The sequence below is a fragment of the Lepus europaeus genome, chromosome 11, assembly GCF_033115175.1.
Source record: "Lepus europaeus isolate LE1 chromosome 11, mLepTim1.pri, whole genome shotgun sequence".
NCBI classification, from domain to species: Eukaryota; Metazoa; Chordata; class Mammalia; order Lagomorpha; family Leporidae; genus Lepus; species Lepus europaeus.
This window is the reverse complement of record NC_084837.1, coordinates 20,655,956-20,675,352: the sequence shown is the minus strand read 5'-3', so window position 1 is coordinate 20,675,352 and position 19,397 is coordinate 20,655,956. Positions and strand designations below refer to the sequence as shown.

The 19,397-nt window shown below is 37.1% G+C and overlaps 1 protein-coding gene across 7 annotated transcripts in view; it reads left to right on the top strand.

Moving 5' to 3' along the window:
• The window catches only part of KTN1 (kinectin 1), an 87,116-nt gene that overhangs the window by 43,351 nt on the left and 24,368 nt on the right, over positions 1-19,397 (top strand). For 3 of the 7 annotated variants that reach the window (XM_062205070.1, XM_062205068.1, XM_062205066.1), the window contains exons 19-32: positions 115-205; positions 908-976; positions 1,804-1,841; positions 3,481-3,571; positions 3,721-3,789; positions 4,870-4,907; positions 6,663-6,753; positions 6,836-6,904; positions 7,703-7,740; positions 10,864-10,954; positions 13,402-13,470; positions 15,529-15,566; positions 17,067-17,157; positions 19,146-19,232. In XM_062205070.1, coding sequence (XP_062061054.1) covers positions 115-205; positions 908-976; positions 1,804-1,841; positions 3,481-3,571; positions 3,721-3,789; positions 4,870-4,907; positions 6,663-6,753; positions 6,836-6,904; positions 7,703-7,740; positions 10,864-10,954; positions 13,402-13,470; positions 15,529-15,566; positions 17,067-17,157; positions 19,146-19,232 — 970 coding nt within the window. The remainder of the gene's footprint in view (positions 1-114; positions 206-907; positions 977-1,803; positions 1,842-3,480; positions 3,572-3,720; positions 3,790-4,869; positions 4,908-6,662; positions 6,754-6,835; positions 6,905-7,702; positions 7,741-10,863; positions 10,955-13,401; positions 13,471-15,528; positions 15,567-17,066; positions 17,158-19,145; positions 19,233-19,397) is intronic. The other 4 variants (XM_062205072.1, XM_062205071.1, XM_062205069.1 and 1 more) reach the window with 3 other exon arrangements.

Genomic DNA, 19,397 nt, shown 5'->3' with positions numbered 1-19,397 from the left:
CTTAGAACTGCACTTATGAAATACATGAAATCTGTTCTTTTTATTAATAAAAATTAAAGAAATACTTCCCTTGGAAAATAATTTACACATGTGTTTTAAATTTACAATTTTCAGCATTCAAGAAAAAGATGAGAAGTTAAAGACTGTAGAAGAATTGCTTGAAACTGGACTTATTCAGGTGGCCACTAAAGAGGAGGAACTGAATGTAAAGCATTTTTGAGATTTGTTTTCCTTGTGGTTATTCAATGAATATGAAAGGGTTTCATTGTGATTTGTATGAGGTTTTTCATATAGGTTTTAAACTTAGTTACTCATTTTAATAGATTGATTTACTGTCTTTTTTTCATTAAAGATTTTTTTAAAAGATATATATATATATATATATATACACACACACACACACACACAAATATGTGGTTGATTGTAGCATTTACTGGTTTGATGAGGTGTAGTTACTGTTATAGTCTGCAGTACGTTTTCCCACTTGCATCCATGTCCAAATTACCACCTAATGATAACTAGTGGATATCATGGATTCATTAAATGATGTTGGAAGCCAGAGGAAAAAAGAGCCTGCAGTTCTCTTTTATTGTCGTCATTAGCCGTAACTAAGTTGATTAAGATATGTTTGCTGGGAGAAGTAAGATGTTTTTGAATTTAGGGAGAGTCAAGTAGTATACTATGTGTTTTTGTGATTTTGGAATATAAGTAAAAATACTTGTAGGGAATAATTGAATTAGTAATTCATTTGGGTATCTGTAGGAAATACAGAATTACAGAACAAGTGGAACTTTTGGGTCTTGAGAAAGGAAAAGTAGCAGCTTAGAAGAAGTGGGAAGTGGGTCTATTTTGAGGCTTCCTAGCTTTCCAGAAAATAAAATGTGTTGTGCTTATGTCTTTGAAAAAGGCAATAAGAACAGAGCATTCATCTCTCACGAAAGAAGTGCAAGACCTAAAGGCTAAGCAAAATGATCAGGTAATGTACATGGGAGATCCTACAACTGTTTTCTTTTAAACAGTGAACATATCTATTACATAAAAACATACCAAGTTCAGGGGTTGGTGCTGTGACTCAATAGGTTAATCCTCTGCCTGTGGCGCCGGCATTCCATATGGGCGCTGGTTCTAGTCCTGGTTGCCCCTCTTCCAGGCCAGCTCTCTGCTGTGGCCCGGGAAGGCAGTGGAGGGTGGCCCAAGTACTTGGGCCCTTGCACCCACATGGGAGACTGGGAAGAAGCACCTGGCTCCTGGCTTCGGATCAGTGCAGTGGTGGCCATTTGGGGGGTGAATTAACAGAAGGAAGACCTTTCTCTCTGTCTTTCTCTCTCACTGTAACTCTACCTGTCAAATAAAAACAAAAACAAAAAAAAACCAAGTCTTTTCATCTGTTCTTCCTTTTTCCAGGTAAAAATTGTTGATTAGGGCTTTTATCCATCAATGACTAGTGATTTGATTATCAGTATTACAGACTTCACCAGGCACATGTAGAGTAGTCTAGAAAGGTAGTGGTAATTGTTTCTAATAGTTAAAGAGGCTGCCTGAAATCAGGCAGTTTTTTCCATTTTCTCTTATCTAGATAATTCTATTAATTCTTTTGGCCTACATTTATAAGTAGTCTTACAGCTTCTTATTTTCACAATGGTTATTGTCTTCATTAAAGGAATCTACAAAGAATGAATTTGAGTTTACTTTTCTTACTTGGGTTTTGACATAGTGGAAAATTTAAGGATACTATACTTTTCTATTTCTGACCCATTTATATTTTGATCATATGACTAAATGAGGATATCTTGACGTTTCCAGGTTTCTTTTGCAACTCTTGTTGAAGAACTTAAGAAAGTGTAAGTGATAATAATATTATTAAACTGATCTTTTCTTTTGGTTCCTTTTTTTTTAACTGATTATGAATTAATTTTATTGTATAATTGGGACAGCCAATGTATATTAGTTTGACTATTACACTAGAATTTCTCATCGATGGAATGGGAAACTTGGCTGTAATCACCTAAGTATTTTAAAATGATTTAAAAAAAATAAAAATTATTTTTGGGGGGCAGCTGTTTGACGTAGCAGTTAAGCTGTGCTTGGTGGGGGACACCACATTTATTTTGGAGTTTCTGTGTGAGAATCCTAGCTCCACTTCTTATTATGGCTTCCACCACAGGAAGGACTGTCCACTGTTTCCTACTAGTGCAAACCCTGGGGAGCAGCAGTGGTGACTCACATGGTTGGAGCCCTGGACTGAATTCTTGGCTCCTGGCTGTGGCTCCGTGGCTATTGAGGACATTGAAGGAATAAGCTCATAGTAGGAGCTCTGTCCGTCTCTGTCTCTGCTTCTTAAATAATAAAATTTAAAAAAAAAATTCCTTTTCTGTAATTGATTCCATTTTTTTATGAAATCAGTTAATTTTCTCTAAAGTTTGCTGCCATAATTGTTTAAAAGTTTTGTCATAGCTTTCAGAGCCCTGGAAGCCAGTATTGTTGAATGGAACTTATTGTCCTCTGATCTTTGGGGTATAAATTTTACTTACTCTGTGTGCTTTTGAAGCACATTACCAACTTCTTGGGTGCGTAGGCTTTAGCCTACTGGTAATTGTTGATTCTCATATAGGAGGAACTTTAGTATTTTTTTTCTCTTTTCTGTGCAAAGATAGGTTGTGGGGGATAGCATTGTATTGTAGCAGGTAAAAGCTGCCTCCTGCAATGCGTTCAGCATCTCACATGGGCACTGGTTCATGTCTGGCTGCTCCACTTCTGATCCAGCTCCTTGCTAATGGCCTGGGAAAAACAGAAGATGGCCCAAGTGCTTGTGCTCCTGCTACCTACAGGGGAGACCTGGAAGCAGCTCTTGGCTCTTGGCTTTGGTCTAGTGTGGCCCCAGCTGTTGCAGCCATTTGGAGAGTGAACCAGCAGTTAGAAGATCTCTTCTCGCCATCGCTCCCTCTCTCTCTGTAACTCTTACTTTCGAATAAGGAAGTAAAATCTTAAAAAAAAAAGAGGGGCCCATGCTAAGGCATAGTGGGCTAGTCTCCTGCCTGCAGTGCTGGCATTCCATATGGGTGCCGGTTCATGTCTCGGCTGCTCCTCTTCTGATCAAGCTCTCTGCTGTGGCCTGGGAAATTAGTGGAAGATGACCCAAGTGCTTGGGCCCCTGTACCCGTGTGGGAGACCTGGTAGGAGCTCCTGGCTCCTGGCTTTGGATTGGCTCAGCTCTGGCCATTGCAGCCATTTGGGGAGTGAACCAGCGGATGGAAGACTTTTCTCTCTGCCTTTCCCTGTCTCTGTAACTCTGCCTCTCAAATAAATTACTTATTATTTATTTATTTAAAAATTTTTTTTAAAAAGATATGTTGCCATTTTACTTAAAATGGGAAGGGGTTGGAGAGCCTTTATCTTATTATTATGTGTACTGTTTTTATGTCTTAGTTGGTGGGTCTTGGTGATCTCTATTCAAATGAATACTGTATTTCTTCATTTTAGGATTCATGAGAAAGATGGAAAGATCAAGTCTGTGGAAGAGCTTCTGGAAGCTGAACTTCTCAAAGTGGCTAATAAGGAAAAAATTGTTCAGGTATTGGGAGAGAATGAACTTTATATTCCACTTTTTGTCTATCAATTTTAGTTAATATCATTTAATTTCATGTGTTTGTCTGTGCATTGCATTTTATGTGAACTTCCGTGTCTCCATTGTCCAATCCTGTCTGCTTTGTCATTGTCAAGGGTTTGACACAGGAGATAGAGGCTCTGAAAGAAGAAATAGGAAATGTCCAGCTTGGAAAGGCTCAGCAGGTAACGATCCCAGAGCCACAGCATGGCAGGTTTACTGGTTATGTGTTGTGTACGAGTGTTCTTTAATTACTCAGAAAAATTGTTGTTAGTAGTATGCTGTAATCATATTGGGTTATGTACTGTTTATTTTACTTATTTTTACCTGATTTGAGTTAATGTTCTTGATATTTACATTCACTTATCTTTAAACATTGCAAACTTTGAAGGTTGTGCCCTAGAAAGGTTTCTCCACTAATGTTGTATTTTATTACTTTGCCAACTTTTGAAACACAACACTTGGTAAATCTCTTTTTTTTTTTTTAAATAAACTGTGAACCAAATGTTTCTTATTTTGCTTAACCTCTGCCTGTTGAACAAAGAACAGGTTTTGTTGAGAGATTTCAGAGGTAGAAATAATAACTAAAAATAGATGCGTTTTGGTGAATTTAATCTGATATGGTAAAAAATGATGTGATTACATGTAAGAGATGATTCATTCATCCATCAGATTAATTCAACAACATTTAACTTCCTCCTCCTTGTCAAAACACTGTGCTAGTGATTAGAGATGATGTGTGAATGAAACGAGGCCTGATGAGAAGATCACACTGCTCTAATGTAGATGCGAGTTTAGGAAAGGCTTCTCCTTTGAAATTCGAAATCTAAGTCAAGGTCTGAAGGGGCTATGAGAAGAGAGTTGGAGAGAAGAGGCAGTGACTGTGTATGATTAAGAAAAAGGAGATGAAAGATAGATGGTGTAGTATAGGAACAGAGTGGAGAAGAGCTCTGGTGTGGTAGGGAGGCATGTAGGGGAGTGACTTAATATTCTGATTTTCACAGCTGTAGAAATATCACATTATTTAGACTTATTCATTACCAGCTTCCTTGTCTTGTCACCACTTATATTTTTAGTTTGTGACTTCTTCTGTCATTGGAGTCAAGAGAAGGTGAAATCAAAACACATCTCATTTTGGCCAAAAATTTTTCCTAGAGTCTTTGTAATTTGAAATGCATTTGTTGTGAACATCTTTATCATAAAGGTTAGTAAGATGAATTGAATGGATTATGAATTGCTTGATTTTTCTATTCTTTGTATTTCAGTTATCTCTCACTTCTCAAATTCAGGAGCCTCAGAACTTGTAAGTACTCTTTCTCTCATACGCCCCCCCCCCCCCCCGCTTCTTTAAAGATTTGTTTATTTATTTATTTATTTGAAAAGCAGAGTTTCGCAGAGGCAGAGAGAGACACAGACAGAGACAGAGAGAGGTCTTTCAGCCTCTGGTTCACTCCCCAAAATGGCCACAGTGGCTGGAGCTGGGCCAATTCAAAGCCTGGAGCCTGGAGCTTCTTTAGGTCTCCCACATGGGTGGAGGGGCCCAAGGACTTGGGCCATCTTCCACTGCTGTCCCAGGCCATAGCAGAGAGCTAGATCGGAAGAGGACCAGCCGGTACTCGAATCAGTGCCCATATGGGATACCAGCACTGCCGGTGGCAGCTTTACCCATTATGCCTCAGCTCTGGCACCTCTCATTCCCTTTAATATCTCTCTTCCACAGTTAAATACTAATATAATGAAAATCATGGTTTCTGTTTGATTTCAAGTAATATTTTTAGAAAATACCAAATTGTCTCAAAAGGCTTAAGTTTTTCATTATGCTTGAACATAATCAATTTTCTGGTGGGAAGGAGAAAGGCTGAGAAATCTTTATATGTATGTGTGTGTGTGTATATATAAATATATAAATATATATATATATAAATTCAGTATACTCTTTTTAAATTAAAAAATATTTTTTAAAGATTTTTTTTTAAATTTATTTGAGAGATAAATTTACAGACAGTGAGAGAGAGAGTTAGAGAAAGGTCTTCCATCTGCTGGTTTACTCTCCAAATGACCACAGTGACTGGTACTGAGCCATTCCAAAGCCAGGAGTTTCTTCTGGGTCTCCCACGTGGGTATAGGGACCCAAGTGCTTGTGCCATCTTCTACTACTTTCCCAGGCCGTAGCAGAGTGCTGGATTGGAAGAGGAGCAGCCAGTACTAGAACTGGCACCCATATGGTATGCTGGCTCTGCAGGTGGAGGATAAAACTCACTGTGCCACAGCGCCGGCCCTCGGGAATCTTAATTTTCATGATTTATAATCTAAATATGACCTTAAACTGAGATGTTTCTCTTTACCTGTGTTAATAGTTATGTGAAACTGGGTATATATTTCCTACCAAATCCAGTCAGAAGAAGCTGTCTGAAGTTGCTGATACTGACTTCAGCAGGCTGGTATAGGGTTGCAGTAGAACAATCTTAATGTTTTCCATTTCCAGATCTTCAGTGATAAACAGTTTTTGTTAGTTACCCTAGAATGATTTTCTTTGAGCATTCATACTTCCCAGTTTGATTATGTTTTCAAAATTTTATGTACCTTTATTATAAAATTTTTTTGAAGATTTTATTTATTTGAGAAGTAGAGTTACAGACAGTAAGAAGGACAGAGAGAGAGAGAGGTATTTCCGCCACTGGTTCACTCCCCAGATAACCACAACGGATGGAGCTGCGCCAATCCGAAGCCAGGAGCCAGGTCCCTCTTCCCAGTTTCCCACACGGGTGCAGGGGCCCAAACACCTGGGCCATCCTCCACTACTCTGCTAGGCCACAGCAGAGAGGTGGATTGGAAGAAGGGCAGCTGGGACTAGAACTGGCACCCATATGGGATGCTGGTGCTACAGGTGGAAGATTAACCTACTGTGCTATGGCGCCGGCCCTGTAATAAAATGTTTTTTAGTTTATTTTAATTAGTTTGGGCTCTGAGTAATACTCCAGTATTTTTGTTTTTAATGGTCAATGTTGCTTTTTATGGTTGTATAACATTTTCATTTATTGTTTTTAATTTTTGTCAGATTAAAAGGAAAGGAGGAACAAATGAATACCATGAAGGCTATTTTAGAAGAGAAGGAGAAAGACCTAGCTGATAGAGGGAAATGGTTACAGGTGAGGAGGTAAAAATAAAAGTTAAAGAAAAAACCTCCTTTATGCTTGAATATCAATTAAATTCACGTCTACTCTTTTTAAGGATCTTCAAGAAGAAAATGAATCTTTAAAAGCTCATATTCAGAAGGTAACACAGCATAACTTGAAAGAGGTATAGTTGAAACAATTACCAACATACTACAAAAAGAATTAGAAATCCTTATCTCATATACTAGAAAGTCAATAAGTTCATATGTTTTGAGTTTCTTTGCCAGAGAAGCTATCTTGTAGCATAGGTGGTATTGCTGGTAAACATAAGTTAACTTGTATACCTGTCAAGTCACATACTTCATTAACTGATTTGTCAAGCTTAAATGTATTTCTTTGTCCTTACTTTTTCAAGTGATCTCTTAAACTCATCCTTGACTGTTTTAGTGTATTAAGGTAATCCTTTAAGAAATATATATATATATATATATATATTTTTTTTTTTTTTTTTGACAGAGTGGATAGTGAGAGAGAGAGATAGAGAGAGAGGTCTTCCTTTTTTGCCGTTGGTTCACCCTCCAATGGCCACTGCGGCCGGCACATCGCGCAGATCCAGAGCCAGGTGCTTCTCCTGGTCTCCTATGCGGGTGCAGGGCCCAAGGACTTGGGCCATCCTCCACTGCCTTCCCGGGCCATAGCAGAGAGCTGGCCTGGAAGAGGGGCAACTGGGATAGAATCCGGCGCCCCAACCGGGACTAGAACCCAGTGTGCCGGCGCCACAAGGCGGAGGATTAGCCTGTTGAGCCACGGCACCGGTCAAGAAATAAATATTAAACTTAATAAAGAATACCTTTTGATTTTATTTTATAAATGGCTCCACCTTAAATTTACATGTATTGTGTTTTTACTTTGTTGGTAACTATATAGGTATTCTGTTTTTTTTCATCAGTATTATTGTTTAAAATGTGAATTTGTTTCCTAGGCACATTCTGCATCACAGTTAGAAGAGCTTGAGACTGTGTAAGTGTATTTTAGCTGGCATTTTGAAGAACTTATCACTGGTTTCCAGAATAGCTTAAATGTTGTGATGGGTTTCTTTTTTTTTAAAGAAGGTTTTTATTTAATGAATGCAAATTTCATATGTAGAGCTTTTAGAAATAGTGGTTCTTCCCCCCATTTCTGCCCTCCCACCCCCACTTCCATCCCACCTCCTATTCCCTCTCCCATCCCATCTTCATTAAGGTTCATTTTTAATTAACTTTATATACGGAGGACAAACTCTATACTAAGTAAAGATTTCAACAGTTTGCACACACACACATCAAGTATAAAGTACAGATTGAGAGCAAGTTTTATAGTTAATTCTCATAGTACAACTCCTTAAGGACAGAGGTCCTACATGAGGAGTTAAGAACACAGTGACTCCTGTTGTTGATTTAACAATTAAAACTCTTATTTTTTATGTCAGTGACCACCCGAGGCTTTTTTTTTTTTTTTTTTTTGATAGGCAGAGTGGACAGTGAGAGAGAGAGACAGAGAGAAAGCTCTTCCTTTGCTGTTGGTTCACCCTTCAATGGCCGCCACGGCCGGCACACCATGCTGATCCGATGGCAGGAGCCAGGTGCCTATCCTGGTCTCCCATGGGGTGCAGGGCCCAAGCACTTGGGCCATCCTCCACTGCACTCCCTGGCCACAGCAGAGAGCTGGCCTGGAAGAGGGGCAACCGGGACAGAATCCGGCACCTCGACCGGGACTAGAACCCGGTGTGCTGGCGCCGCAAGGCGGAGGATTAGCCTAGTGAGCCGCGGCGCTGGCCTACATTTATTGTTAAGTGTGAATTGCAGTCCAGAAACAAATAAGCTAAACCTGTTTGGTATAATAAAGCAGATGCATCAGATGCTTTGAAATACCAGAATCTCCTTTCCAAATACAGAGTGATATAAGTTCAGTTTTTTTTTTTTAAAGAGTATGCAGTTATAAAGTGAGATTAAGTTTATTTCATGTTAAAGTCATGTTAGTATTTTAAAGAATAATATCTCTGAATTAATCAGGGGATTATCTTAGCCATAGTCTTGATTATATGTATTTAATCATTCTATAATAGTAACTTCTATAAAGAAAATAGAATTTGTCTTATTAGTTAACCTGTGCTAAATAGTAAAAATGTCTGGTGTGATCAGCACGGGAAATGTTTTTCATTGTGGATGTTCATCCTAGAAAATATTTTATCTGTAAAATCTGTTGTCTTAAACTATCTCAGGCTACAGTGCTGAAAAGGGTATATAGACCTTATCTTTTTTGCCCCTAAAGAATTAAATTTAAGGACATTTTCTTTGATGTAAAGTTCATCAGTTACAGTGATTCCTGTTTTTCAAGAAGTGTCCATTTGAAACTGTGCCTTTTAAAGTAAAATATTGAAGACAGGTACTAAATCATTTTTATGGAAACAAAGGGGACAATTTTATTCTTGGCACCAGGATTGCTAGTTTGTGTAAGCAGTGTTTATCACTTAGCTGTTGTGTAACTGTCAAAGTACTTGTCTCTCATCTGCCACTAAGAACCTTAGAGGCTTGTTTGTGGTCTCCTTTTAGTATGTTTATAGCTCATAGAACTACATGATCTTAGTTTCATGTGTCTGCCTTACATTTTCCTTGCCCTTTGTTTTTCTTTTTTAAATTAGTAGACTATTTTGGAGGGAGCAGCTGTAGGTTTACAGAGAAACTTGAGAGATGTATCCAAGTACTCCCATGTACCTGCCCTCCTACCCACTCCAGCCTTGATTTTCTCTGTTACTGACATCCTGCCTTACTGTGCTACATTTAACATTGATAAACCAATAGCAGCAATACATGACGATGTATCTGTCATTATAGAGTCACACAAAATAATGTCACTGCCTAAAAAGCTGTGCTGTAGTTATTCATATCTCCCTTCCTTCCTTTGACCCATACCTTCCAGTCCCTGGCAACCACTGATCTCACCTTTTCTGTAGTTTCACCTTGTCCAGAGGATCAGAGTTGGGCTCATACAGTGTGTAGCCTTTTCAGATTTGGCTTCTTGACTTAGTGATATGTATTTAAGATTGTCTATTTTTTCATTGTACAGTCTCCCTCTTCATGTACAGTGTTTTTTCATTTTTTTATATGCACCTGTAAACTTCTTGACATTCTTTCTAGATTAAGGTAGAATAAAAATAGTGTTTAAATTAGCAAATACTTGAGAGTGTATGATGTGAACTCTGGTATTAGGGATATTGAAAAGGGTAAGATAGATTCCTGCCCTGAAGAAACAATTAAACAGATCATTTTAATAGTGTCAAGTTTTATACTAGAAGTCTGTTGCTTAGGATTTCAAGGGCATTTAAGACTCATGTCTTAATCTGTCTTGACAGATTGATTTATATTTAGGTTGAGAAAAAGAGAACCAGATTAAATTATATGTAGCATCACTTTAGCACACAAGTTAGACATATTGTAATTTCCAGGGCTGCTGAATTATAGCTAAGATTGTTGGGACCAAAAACTGATTTTTTAAAAAAATACATTTTAGGGACAGAGAGAGAGATGTGCATACACACACACACACATCTTCCCTCCCTCCCCTTACCTGCTGATTCACTCAACAATTGCCTACAGCTAGAACTGGACCAGGCTGAAGGTAGAAACTGGAAACCCCATCAAGGTCTCCACTGTGGGTGGCAGGACCCAACTACATGAGCTGTCATCTGCTGGCTTGGTCAGGGTGCACATTAGGAGGGAGCAGGGACTGGAACTCAGCCAATCAGTCTTATATGGGAACAGCTAAGGCAAATGCCCACCCCTCATGCATTTTAGGTAATATGTTGAGGAAATACAGTTTTACTCTTGGCGTTTGTTCTATTAGAGTTTCTTCTTAGATAAGGCCATATTTGTTTAACAAATGATTTATCTAAAATGAACCATAGCAATTTAGAATGTCTTTGACTTCGAGTGGATTGATACTGGATATACTGTTTTTTTAAAACAAAGTATAAGTTGGTGCAATGTGGAGAAAAGGAACTGAAGGCATTGTTTCTGCCATCTTTTTGCTTAGGAGTAATGGTAATGTTGGACTGTGGTTTTTCTTATGTACATTAATAAATGTAAAGTCTTTGAAAAATTCTAGGTTGAAAGAAAAAGAAAATGAAATGAAGAAAGTAGAAACTACACTAAAAGAAAGGGAGAGTGATCTTTCTAGCAAAACAAAGCTATTACAGGTGAATATGTTTACTAAAAATTAGTATTATGTGAATTATTGCCTTTGCATGTTTTTTTTAAAGTTTTAAGTGCTACAAAAGGAAATAAAATACAGAGTGCATCTCCCTCTGACCCAGATACTAGATCTCATTCCTGGGAAATAACTACTGTCAACTGCTGGTATATCTTTTTAGAAAGTATTCATGGATAAAATGTGTTCACATGTTTAGACTTTGTTATTTTAAAAACATACTGTAATTATACACATGTTTGTATTTTGTTTCCTCCCAAATTCACAATGTTTTTCAGATCTTTCCCTGTAAGCACATATCTGCCTTTAACTTTTACTAGCTTTGTGGCATTGTGTCATTCTATCATTTATGCAGTAGTCATTTATATAACAATATAGTTGATGGTTATTTAGGATTATTTAGGATTGATTTTCCTGTCACAAAAATGTTACAGTAAATGCTTTTGTGCATATATTTTTACTACTTTTTCTAGAATATCTGTATTGTACAATCCTATAAATGCACTCATAAAGTGAATTCTGGGTCAAAAGAGTGCATGTAGGTGTTTTTATTTTTATTTTTTTTAAAGAATTGAATAATGTAGCTTAGAAAATCAGTATCTTCTCCCCTTCATGTAGCTGGTGTTCAAAGTACTTAGAGAATATTGAGTTGAAGAGATAGTAGATATGTGGATACCTTTATTGTTATGGATTGGCTGTTCTTGCTCATTTTTCATACTCCAGGGACTCTGTTATATTTTCTCTTACTCCTAAGCAGATTAATTTATTACTTGTTTGTTTATTTTTTGGAAGACAAACAGGATGTTGTAAGTGTCCCAAGTGGCATGTTAATGCCTGTTCCAAATGCCTGTCCAAGTCCATAGGCGATTAGTTAATACTTGTGCTCCAGAAGTGCTCTTACTGATTTACATGCTCACCAACAGAGAGCCATTTTCCTTCTTCTCTTCAATGCTGACAAAGATGTTAACATTTGATGTTATGCCTGAAGTGATGGTAGGGGATTTTGTTATATGAAATGTTTATTTTCATCTACTTGCAAAGCAGACAAAGTGGGCAGAGAGAGAGATCTATCGATTGATCTTCCTTCCACTGGTTCACTTTCCAAATGCCCACAACTGCCAGGCTGGGCTAGACCAGAAATCAAGAACCTGGAACTCCATCCAGGTCTCCCATGTGGATGGCAAGGACCCAATTTTTTGAGTCATCACCATCTGTTAGGGTTGTTGTAATTTGCGTTTTACTGTGAGAGGACCTATGCAACTCTTCCTGTGTTTAAGCCATTTATATGATTTTTTATTTTTTCCTTCATTTTCCTTACTCATAATTTATAAGATCCTTTTTATATAATAAGAGAAATTAACCTTTATGTGAGGTGATTTATTTTCCCCAGTTTTACTTTTAACTTCATTTTTGTTTTTTCTCTTCATTTGGAAGCTTTCAACTTATATACTCAAATAAATATAATTTACTGAATTTAAAATCTTGTGAAGAAAGATCTCTCTCACTCTGATCATAAATTTTTTTATGTGCTTTCTTCTAATGTTGACAGTTTCTTTTTGTTTAGATATTTTATTCATGTAATTTATTTCAGTGAATTATGTAAATAATATTTTAAGCTTTTTTAAGAAAGCGCTAGCCATATTACTAAACAATCCATCATTGCTGCAGTGGTTCTCTCTAGGGAACATCTTTGATGGTCCCAGCTGGGGAAGAGGGTTCTACTGCATCTGGTAGGTGGAGACCATGGATGTTGCTAATGTCCTACAGTGCTGTGATAGAGCAACTCCTCACAACAAAGAAACAACCAGCCCCAAATGCCGCAGACATCGAAGTTGAGAACCCTTGCTGTATTGAATTGAAACATTACCATATACTAAATGCTTGCAGGTGTTTGGATTCTGTTTTATGCCGTTGAGATATGCCTATTCCCAGGCTAGCACTAAATATAATTAGTATATTTACACGATTAATGTAGGGCCTTATCTACTTTTTTTTTTTTTTAAGATTTTATTTATTTATTTATTTTAGAGATAGAGTTACACACATTGAGAGGAAAAGACAGAGAGAAAGGTCTTCCTTCTGCTGGTTCATTCCCCAGATGGCCACCTCCGGCCAATCTGAAGCCAGGAGCCAGGAGCTTTTTCCAGGTCTCTCACGCAGGTGCAGGGGCCCAAGCACTTGGGCCATCTTCTACTATTTTCCCAGGCCATAGCAGAGTGCTGAATCTGAAGAGTAGCAGCCAGGACTAGAACTGGCGCCCATATGGAATGCTGGTGCCACAGGCAGAGGATTAACCTACTGTGCCACAGCACTGGCCCTGCCTTATCTACTTTTTAAAATTGTATTTTGAAATTTTCCTTGTTTGTATATGTTCAATTGTTTTTATGGAATCTAAAAATCTGTCTAGGTATTCATGTTTAATTTTTGTTTACATAGGAGGTACAAGATGAAAACAAATTGTTGAAGTCCCAAATTGAGCAGCTTAAACAACAGAACTACCAGCAGGTAAGGTACTATTAGATGTCTTGCCTTTTATTTATGTAATACAAAATTATTTAACCAGTTTCTGTCAATAAGTATTAATGTCACTTTTGCATTCTTGTTGAGAATAAGGTGTGATATTTTATTCATGTGTTTCACAATTTTCCTATAAAACAGAACAATTTGCTATGCCATATTCAAGATAAAATGATCTATAATTTTGGGCAGACATTTGGCCTGGTAGTTATGAGGCCTGCTGTGCTGCCCATGTCCCACATATGAGTACATGCCTTTTTTTTTTTTTTTTTTTTTTATGATTTATTTACTGAAAAGGTAGAGTCACAGAGAGAAGGGGAGAGACACAGAAAGAGAGAGATCTTCCCTCTACTGGTTCATTCCCCAAATAGCTGCAACAGTGGATCTGGGCCATGTTAAATCTAGGATCTTGGAACTCCATCCTGGTCTCCCAATGGGTGGCAGAAGCCCAAGTACTTGAGCCATTAACTGATGCCTTCCCGGGTTCAATAGCAGGAATCTGGATTGGCAGTGGAGTAGCTGGTACTTGAACTGGCACTCTGATATGGGATGCCAGCATTGTAGTCAGTGGTTTAACCTGCTGTGCCACAGATCTGACCCTGGTACTTGATTTTGATGCCCAGCTCCAGCTTTTGACTGCAGTTTCCTGCTAAAGGCAACTCTGGGAGGCCGTGGTGATGGCTCAAGTATTGACCTCTGGCCAAGACCTGGATTGAATTGGTGGCTCACTGCTTTGGCCTATTATGGACATTTGGAAAGTAAACCAGTATATAGAAGTGTTTCTGTCTCTCTAAAAAAAAAATAATACAGCAATAATATTACTATCCATATTCAAGCTCTGTTTTGTATGTATATGTTTTCTGATCATCTAGAATATTTTTCTTAGCAAGTCAATTAAAATTGTAATGTGGTCAGTTTAGATGTATGTGTATACCCCATTTTCCTTCTGTTTAAACAAAACAGCAGTAGTTGGAGGGGAACTAACAAATGTTTAGTATTAAAGGCAATACTCTACCACTATTTAAAATAATCTTTTCACAGTGTAATTCTACTAGGTAAAAATCAAATGAAAATAAATGTGTGTGTGTTGAAAATAAATGTGTGTGTGTATTTTAAGATATGTTACCAAAAATTTCCTTCAAATTACTTGATGAGTGTATACAATAGACTAGAAAGTAATGGGGCCGGTGCCGTGGCTCACTTGTTTAATCCTCCGCTTGTGGCGACGCTGGCATCCCATATGGGTGCCAGGTTCTAGTGCTGGTTGCTCCTCTTCAGTCCAGCTCTCTGCTGTGGCCCGGGAGGGTAGTGGAGGATGCTCCAGGTGCTTGGGCCTTGCACCGCATGGGAGGCCAGGAAAAAGCACCTGGCTCCTGGCTCCGGGTCGGCGTAGTGCCAGCTGTAGCGACCATTTGGGGGGTGAACCAATGGAAGGAAGACAGGAAGACCTTTCTCTCTCTCTCTCTCTCTCTCTCTCTCTCTCTCTCTCACTGTCTATATCTCTACTTGTCCAAAAAAAAAAAAAAAGTATCTGAAGGGCCAGAAGAATTCAAATCCTTATTGACAAGAGGCTTAGTGATTAGTTTGGGAGATTGTAGTCAGCAAGGAATAAATACCATATGTGAATGCCATGTACTTTTACATATTATATAAAATAACCTTTTTGTTAGATGTAAAGATATTAACTTTCTTAGTTTTTATTTTGATTTCATTTATGATTTTATTTTTGGAAGCTCAAACTTTTTATGTAGTCAAATATGAACTGTAGAATATAAAAACTTAAGATAGCTCAGTACTTTGCACAAAGAAATTGGTAAATACTTATTAACTAGTTTATGTAATGACAAGATTGGATTTAGCAGTCAGTGCATTTTATAAATTTGTACATATTTTTACTGAAATCACTTGATTAAAGACAAGATGATAGTACATATGAAATGTAAGATATTTTTACTTTTGGTGTTGTCTTAGTTTATATCTAATAATTTAATTGTTTAAAGTCTTCTAGAAAGCTTTGTTTTGAAATAATTTTAATTTTTTTAATAGACATCTTCTTTTCCCCCTCATGAAGAACTATTAAAAGTGTAAGTAATACGCTTGTTTCACAGTTTGGAAAGTAACTGTTTTTTTGTTCTACAGCAGTTTTCAGATAAACACATGACTGTAACTGCAAATAGTTAAATATAATTTTTACACTTTTGTTTGAGTATCTTGAACTACAGGTCACTGGAGCTTAATTATGCTTTTGGCTGACTAATTCACTTTGTTGTAATAGTTGAGTTTCTTTGAGTATTGTTGAACAAGATTCTTGGTCTTGCTTTTTTTCTCAGACAGTCAGCAAACACTGAATCAAATTCTCCCATGCTTTGAGGTCTTTCCTCACTCACCTTCAGTTATGCTGCTTGTTCTCCTGAGTCGTCTTTCTCGGGGATGTCGTTGTGGAATTGAATGATGCAAATGTTGGTTTAACTTCTGCATTTCTGAGAAGACTCAAACTCTATATGGTTGCTGTTTTAAGGAGAACTTTTTTTTTTTAACTGAAAAATATTTTTCTTGCTGGCTTGTAGTTTTCTTTATGAAGGTATATTTGAGTAAGATCATTTCAGATAAGTTGTAGTAGATTTCAAGATATTAAATGTCCACCAAGAATGTTAATAGGTAATAAGAGTAATCTGAATGTTCTTCTTTGTGGGCTTATCTACAAAGCTGATTGTTTACCCTGTTAGAATTAGTATTAAATTAAGTCTTGAATTTGATTACATGAAGCAAGAGTTAGCAAACATTTTCTGTAAAGGGATTGATAGTAAATATTTTATGTTTTGTGGGCCACGTAGATCTGTTTCTTTTTATTTAAAATAATCCTTTAAGTACATAAAAACTGTGCTTACTTTGAGCATCATACACAGACACACTTTTGGCTGGGCTCACTGCCATAGTTTGCTAACTATTCTTAAGAAGTAGCTGTTTTGTGATTAAACTTTCCACCCAAGGTATTCTCAGCTTTAACAGAATTGCATTATGGATCCTTGCCATGAAGTTTATGTGTTTCTGGGAAACAACTAACTCTGTAGACAGGACCAGAAAACAACTCAATCCTACAACGTGTGAGAATGGCAAAAGGACACCTAATCATATTAATATTGTACTTTTGCTTTGGGTTAGCCACATGAAGTCATAGCTGATTTCATTCTTTTCTGAAGAAAAAAGTATACACACATGCACATGTGATTTTCTACATCAGTTTTCACTGCTCTGAAAACAGCTACTGCAGTGACCCAGTTGAAAAAAGAAGTAACTACAGCTACACAGATTCTCATTCATGAACTTTCTTAGGGCATGAGATTTCTCATAGCACAAACCTCAACATGTCAAGTAAATCGTATTTTAAAAATAATTTCTGAAAGTAAGAATTCATGAGATGGGCTTTCTATGGTAATCAGCTAGTAGCTAAGCTGTTAGTTCATTTTTTTCAAAGCATCATCTACCTGTTGGTTACTTGTAGTGACAAATGTTGATAGCAGGGGTAATAAACTGCATTACTTTTTCCCTAAACTCTTGCTGTATGTGTTAATGTTCTGGCTTAGAATTTCGGAAAGAGAAAAAGAAATAACTGAGCTCCAGAACGAGTTAGAATCTTTGAAGGACGCTGTTGAACACCAGAGGAAGAAAAACAACGTAAGCAGATCTTGGTCACAATCAGGCTTTCTTTTTATTACTCCTCCCTTGGAGTACAGCTCAGGAATCATTCTTTAACTCTTTTACTTTAGATTTCTGAATCTTTGTGTAGCCTTTGGAGGGGGAGGACATTACTAATTATTTTATTGGAGAGTAGATTTTAAAAAGTAAGTAAACAGATTAATTTTTACACATAAATATTTTAAAATTGATGTTAATATTATACCTTTTCTTTTTAATAAAAATGCAGCTGAGTTTTTGTTAAATTTTAATTTTAGGAAAAGTAATTCTTTCAACCTAGTATTTAAAATCAAAGGTAATTCCTCTTACTTAGATTGGGCTAGCCATTTTTGTAGTCTAAAAATGTCAGTATCCAGATCAAATATTTTTTGAAGTCTTCTGGAACCTCTCTTTTTCAGCTGAGGAGAAGTCCACATTTTAACAATTAAATATGTTAGAGGCTTTAAAATATAACTATATTTACATAAACGTGGGAAGAAATAGTACTTTAAGAAACTGAAGTCCTGCTACTCTTACTGAATACCGACAAATAGCAAATTTAACTGAATTCTTTACATTCTTTCTAACTAGAGGTAATACCTATCCTAAACATTCTTACCACAGAGAAATTTTTATACACAAAAAATATGATTGCTAATACTTGAGCAAAACTAAAATGTTACTGAAGTCTGAGGGAGTATTGACAGTAAATGGGAATATGTTTTATAATATAGGTTAAAATTTTCAAAGTTTGTATAAAATTTTAACAACTTGTTGTTTTCCTGCACCTCTGAGTTTGTCAAAATTAGGTACATGCGTTGCCCTTTGTGTGTTGGGTAACATCACTAACAGCATTGCCAGCCATAAAACTTGAGGTGGACCTGCTGAAAAATTGCTAACATCTTACCTGTGTTTCATTATCGGTGTTCTGAGAGGAGGGCGTGGTAATGCCTGTCTAGGGCCAGCAGCGGCGCCGGAGGCATTGCAGCGTGAGGAAAGAGCCAGGACACTGGAGCCAGCAGATCGCAGCACTCATCTATTCTAGTGCTCCACCTCTTTGGCTGTGTATACTTGGCCAGATTTAACTGACTTGAGCTATGGTTTCCCATCTGTAAAATACAAACAAATACTTCACTGGGTTGTTGTAAGGATTAATGAGAATTTGTGGTACTTCAAGTGCAGTGTTTGGCACCTAATTAAGCATTCAATATGGCGATTATTGGTTTTTTTATTTTTTGCTTTTTATGTATAGATTCCCAATAGTGAAGAAAGACTGAACTATAGTAGATTGTCTTTATTTTTGCCAATGAAATGCCGTTAAAAATCTGGGTCTTTCAGAGTTCAGTTTTCAGTGGCCTTTGTTTCTTCCCAGAACATGTTTGCTAGCTCCCTAGCCTCCCCCTTAGCCTCGTCAGCTCACTGATGTGATTCCTATCGGGTTGCTTTGTGGCATACACGTTTGACCATGCTGAGATAGACAAAGAAGACAGTGAGCTACTACTGTGTCGTTTGTAGGTAGATAAGAAATGTGTTACTTTTTTTAAAACATAGAGGAAAAATGGTGTGCTGCAGTGGAATGTCCCCCGAGTGATGCTGGGCCTTGTTTTAAAATCGAATGAAAGCTTTTTCCAATGTTTGTGTATTTGCTCTGTCTTCAATCCTCCAATGTTCAGTGTACCTGAAATCATATTTATAATCTTGGTTTGTGTGTTTACTTTTGAATGCTTTCTTCTCTGTCACGTGTGCAAAGTAATTATTTTAAAAGCTAGCATATTTGGTGTGTACTAAAACATGGAAATGGGCACCTTTATTTTCTCATTCAAACTTCTAAACATTGCTTTTTATTTTTTTGCTAATATACATATTTTCCCATTGAAATAATTTTGCAGTAACCAGCATTTAAATGCAGTGCAAAATACTGATGAAGTAAAAAGCAAAAATCTTTCAATAATGGATAAACTGAAATCATTCTTTCTAAAAATGATTAGGAACTTCGGGAGAAAAACTGGGAAGCAATGGAAGCATTGGCCTCAACTGAAAAAATGCTGCAGGACAAAGTGCACAAGACTTCCAAGGTTGTAATGCTGCCTCCTAGAAGCAATCCATTGAACAGAGAAAATCTGCAGCTTGTCTTAAAATCAGACTAAAGCATTTAATTTACTGCAATTTAAACATAAAGTTTCCTTATCATCGCATTTATCATCTCTGTCATCTCTGCTTTTTTCATCTACTCCCTGAAG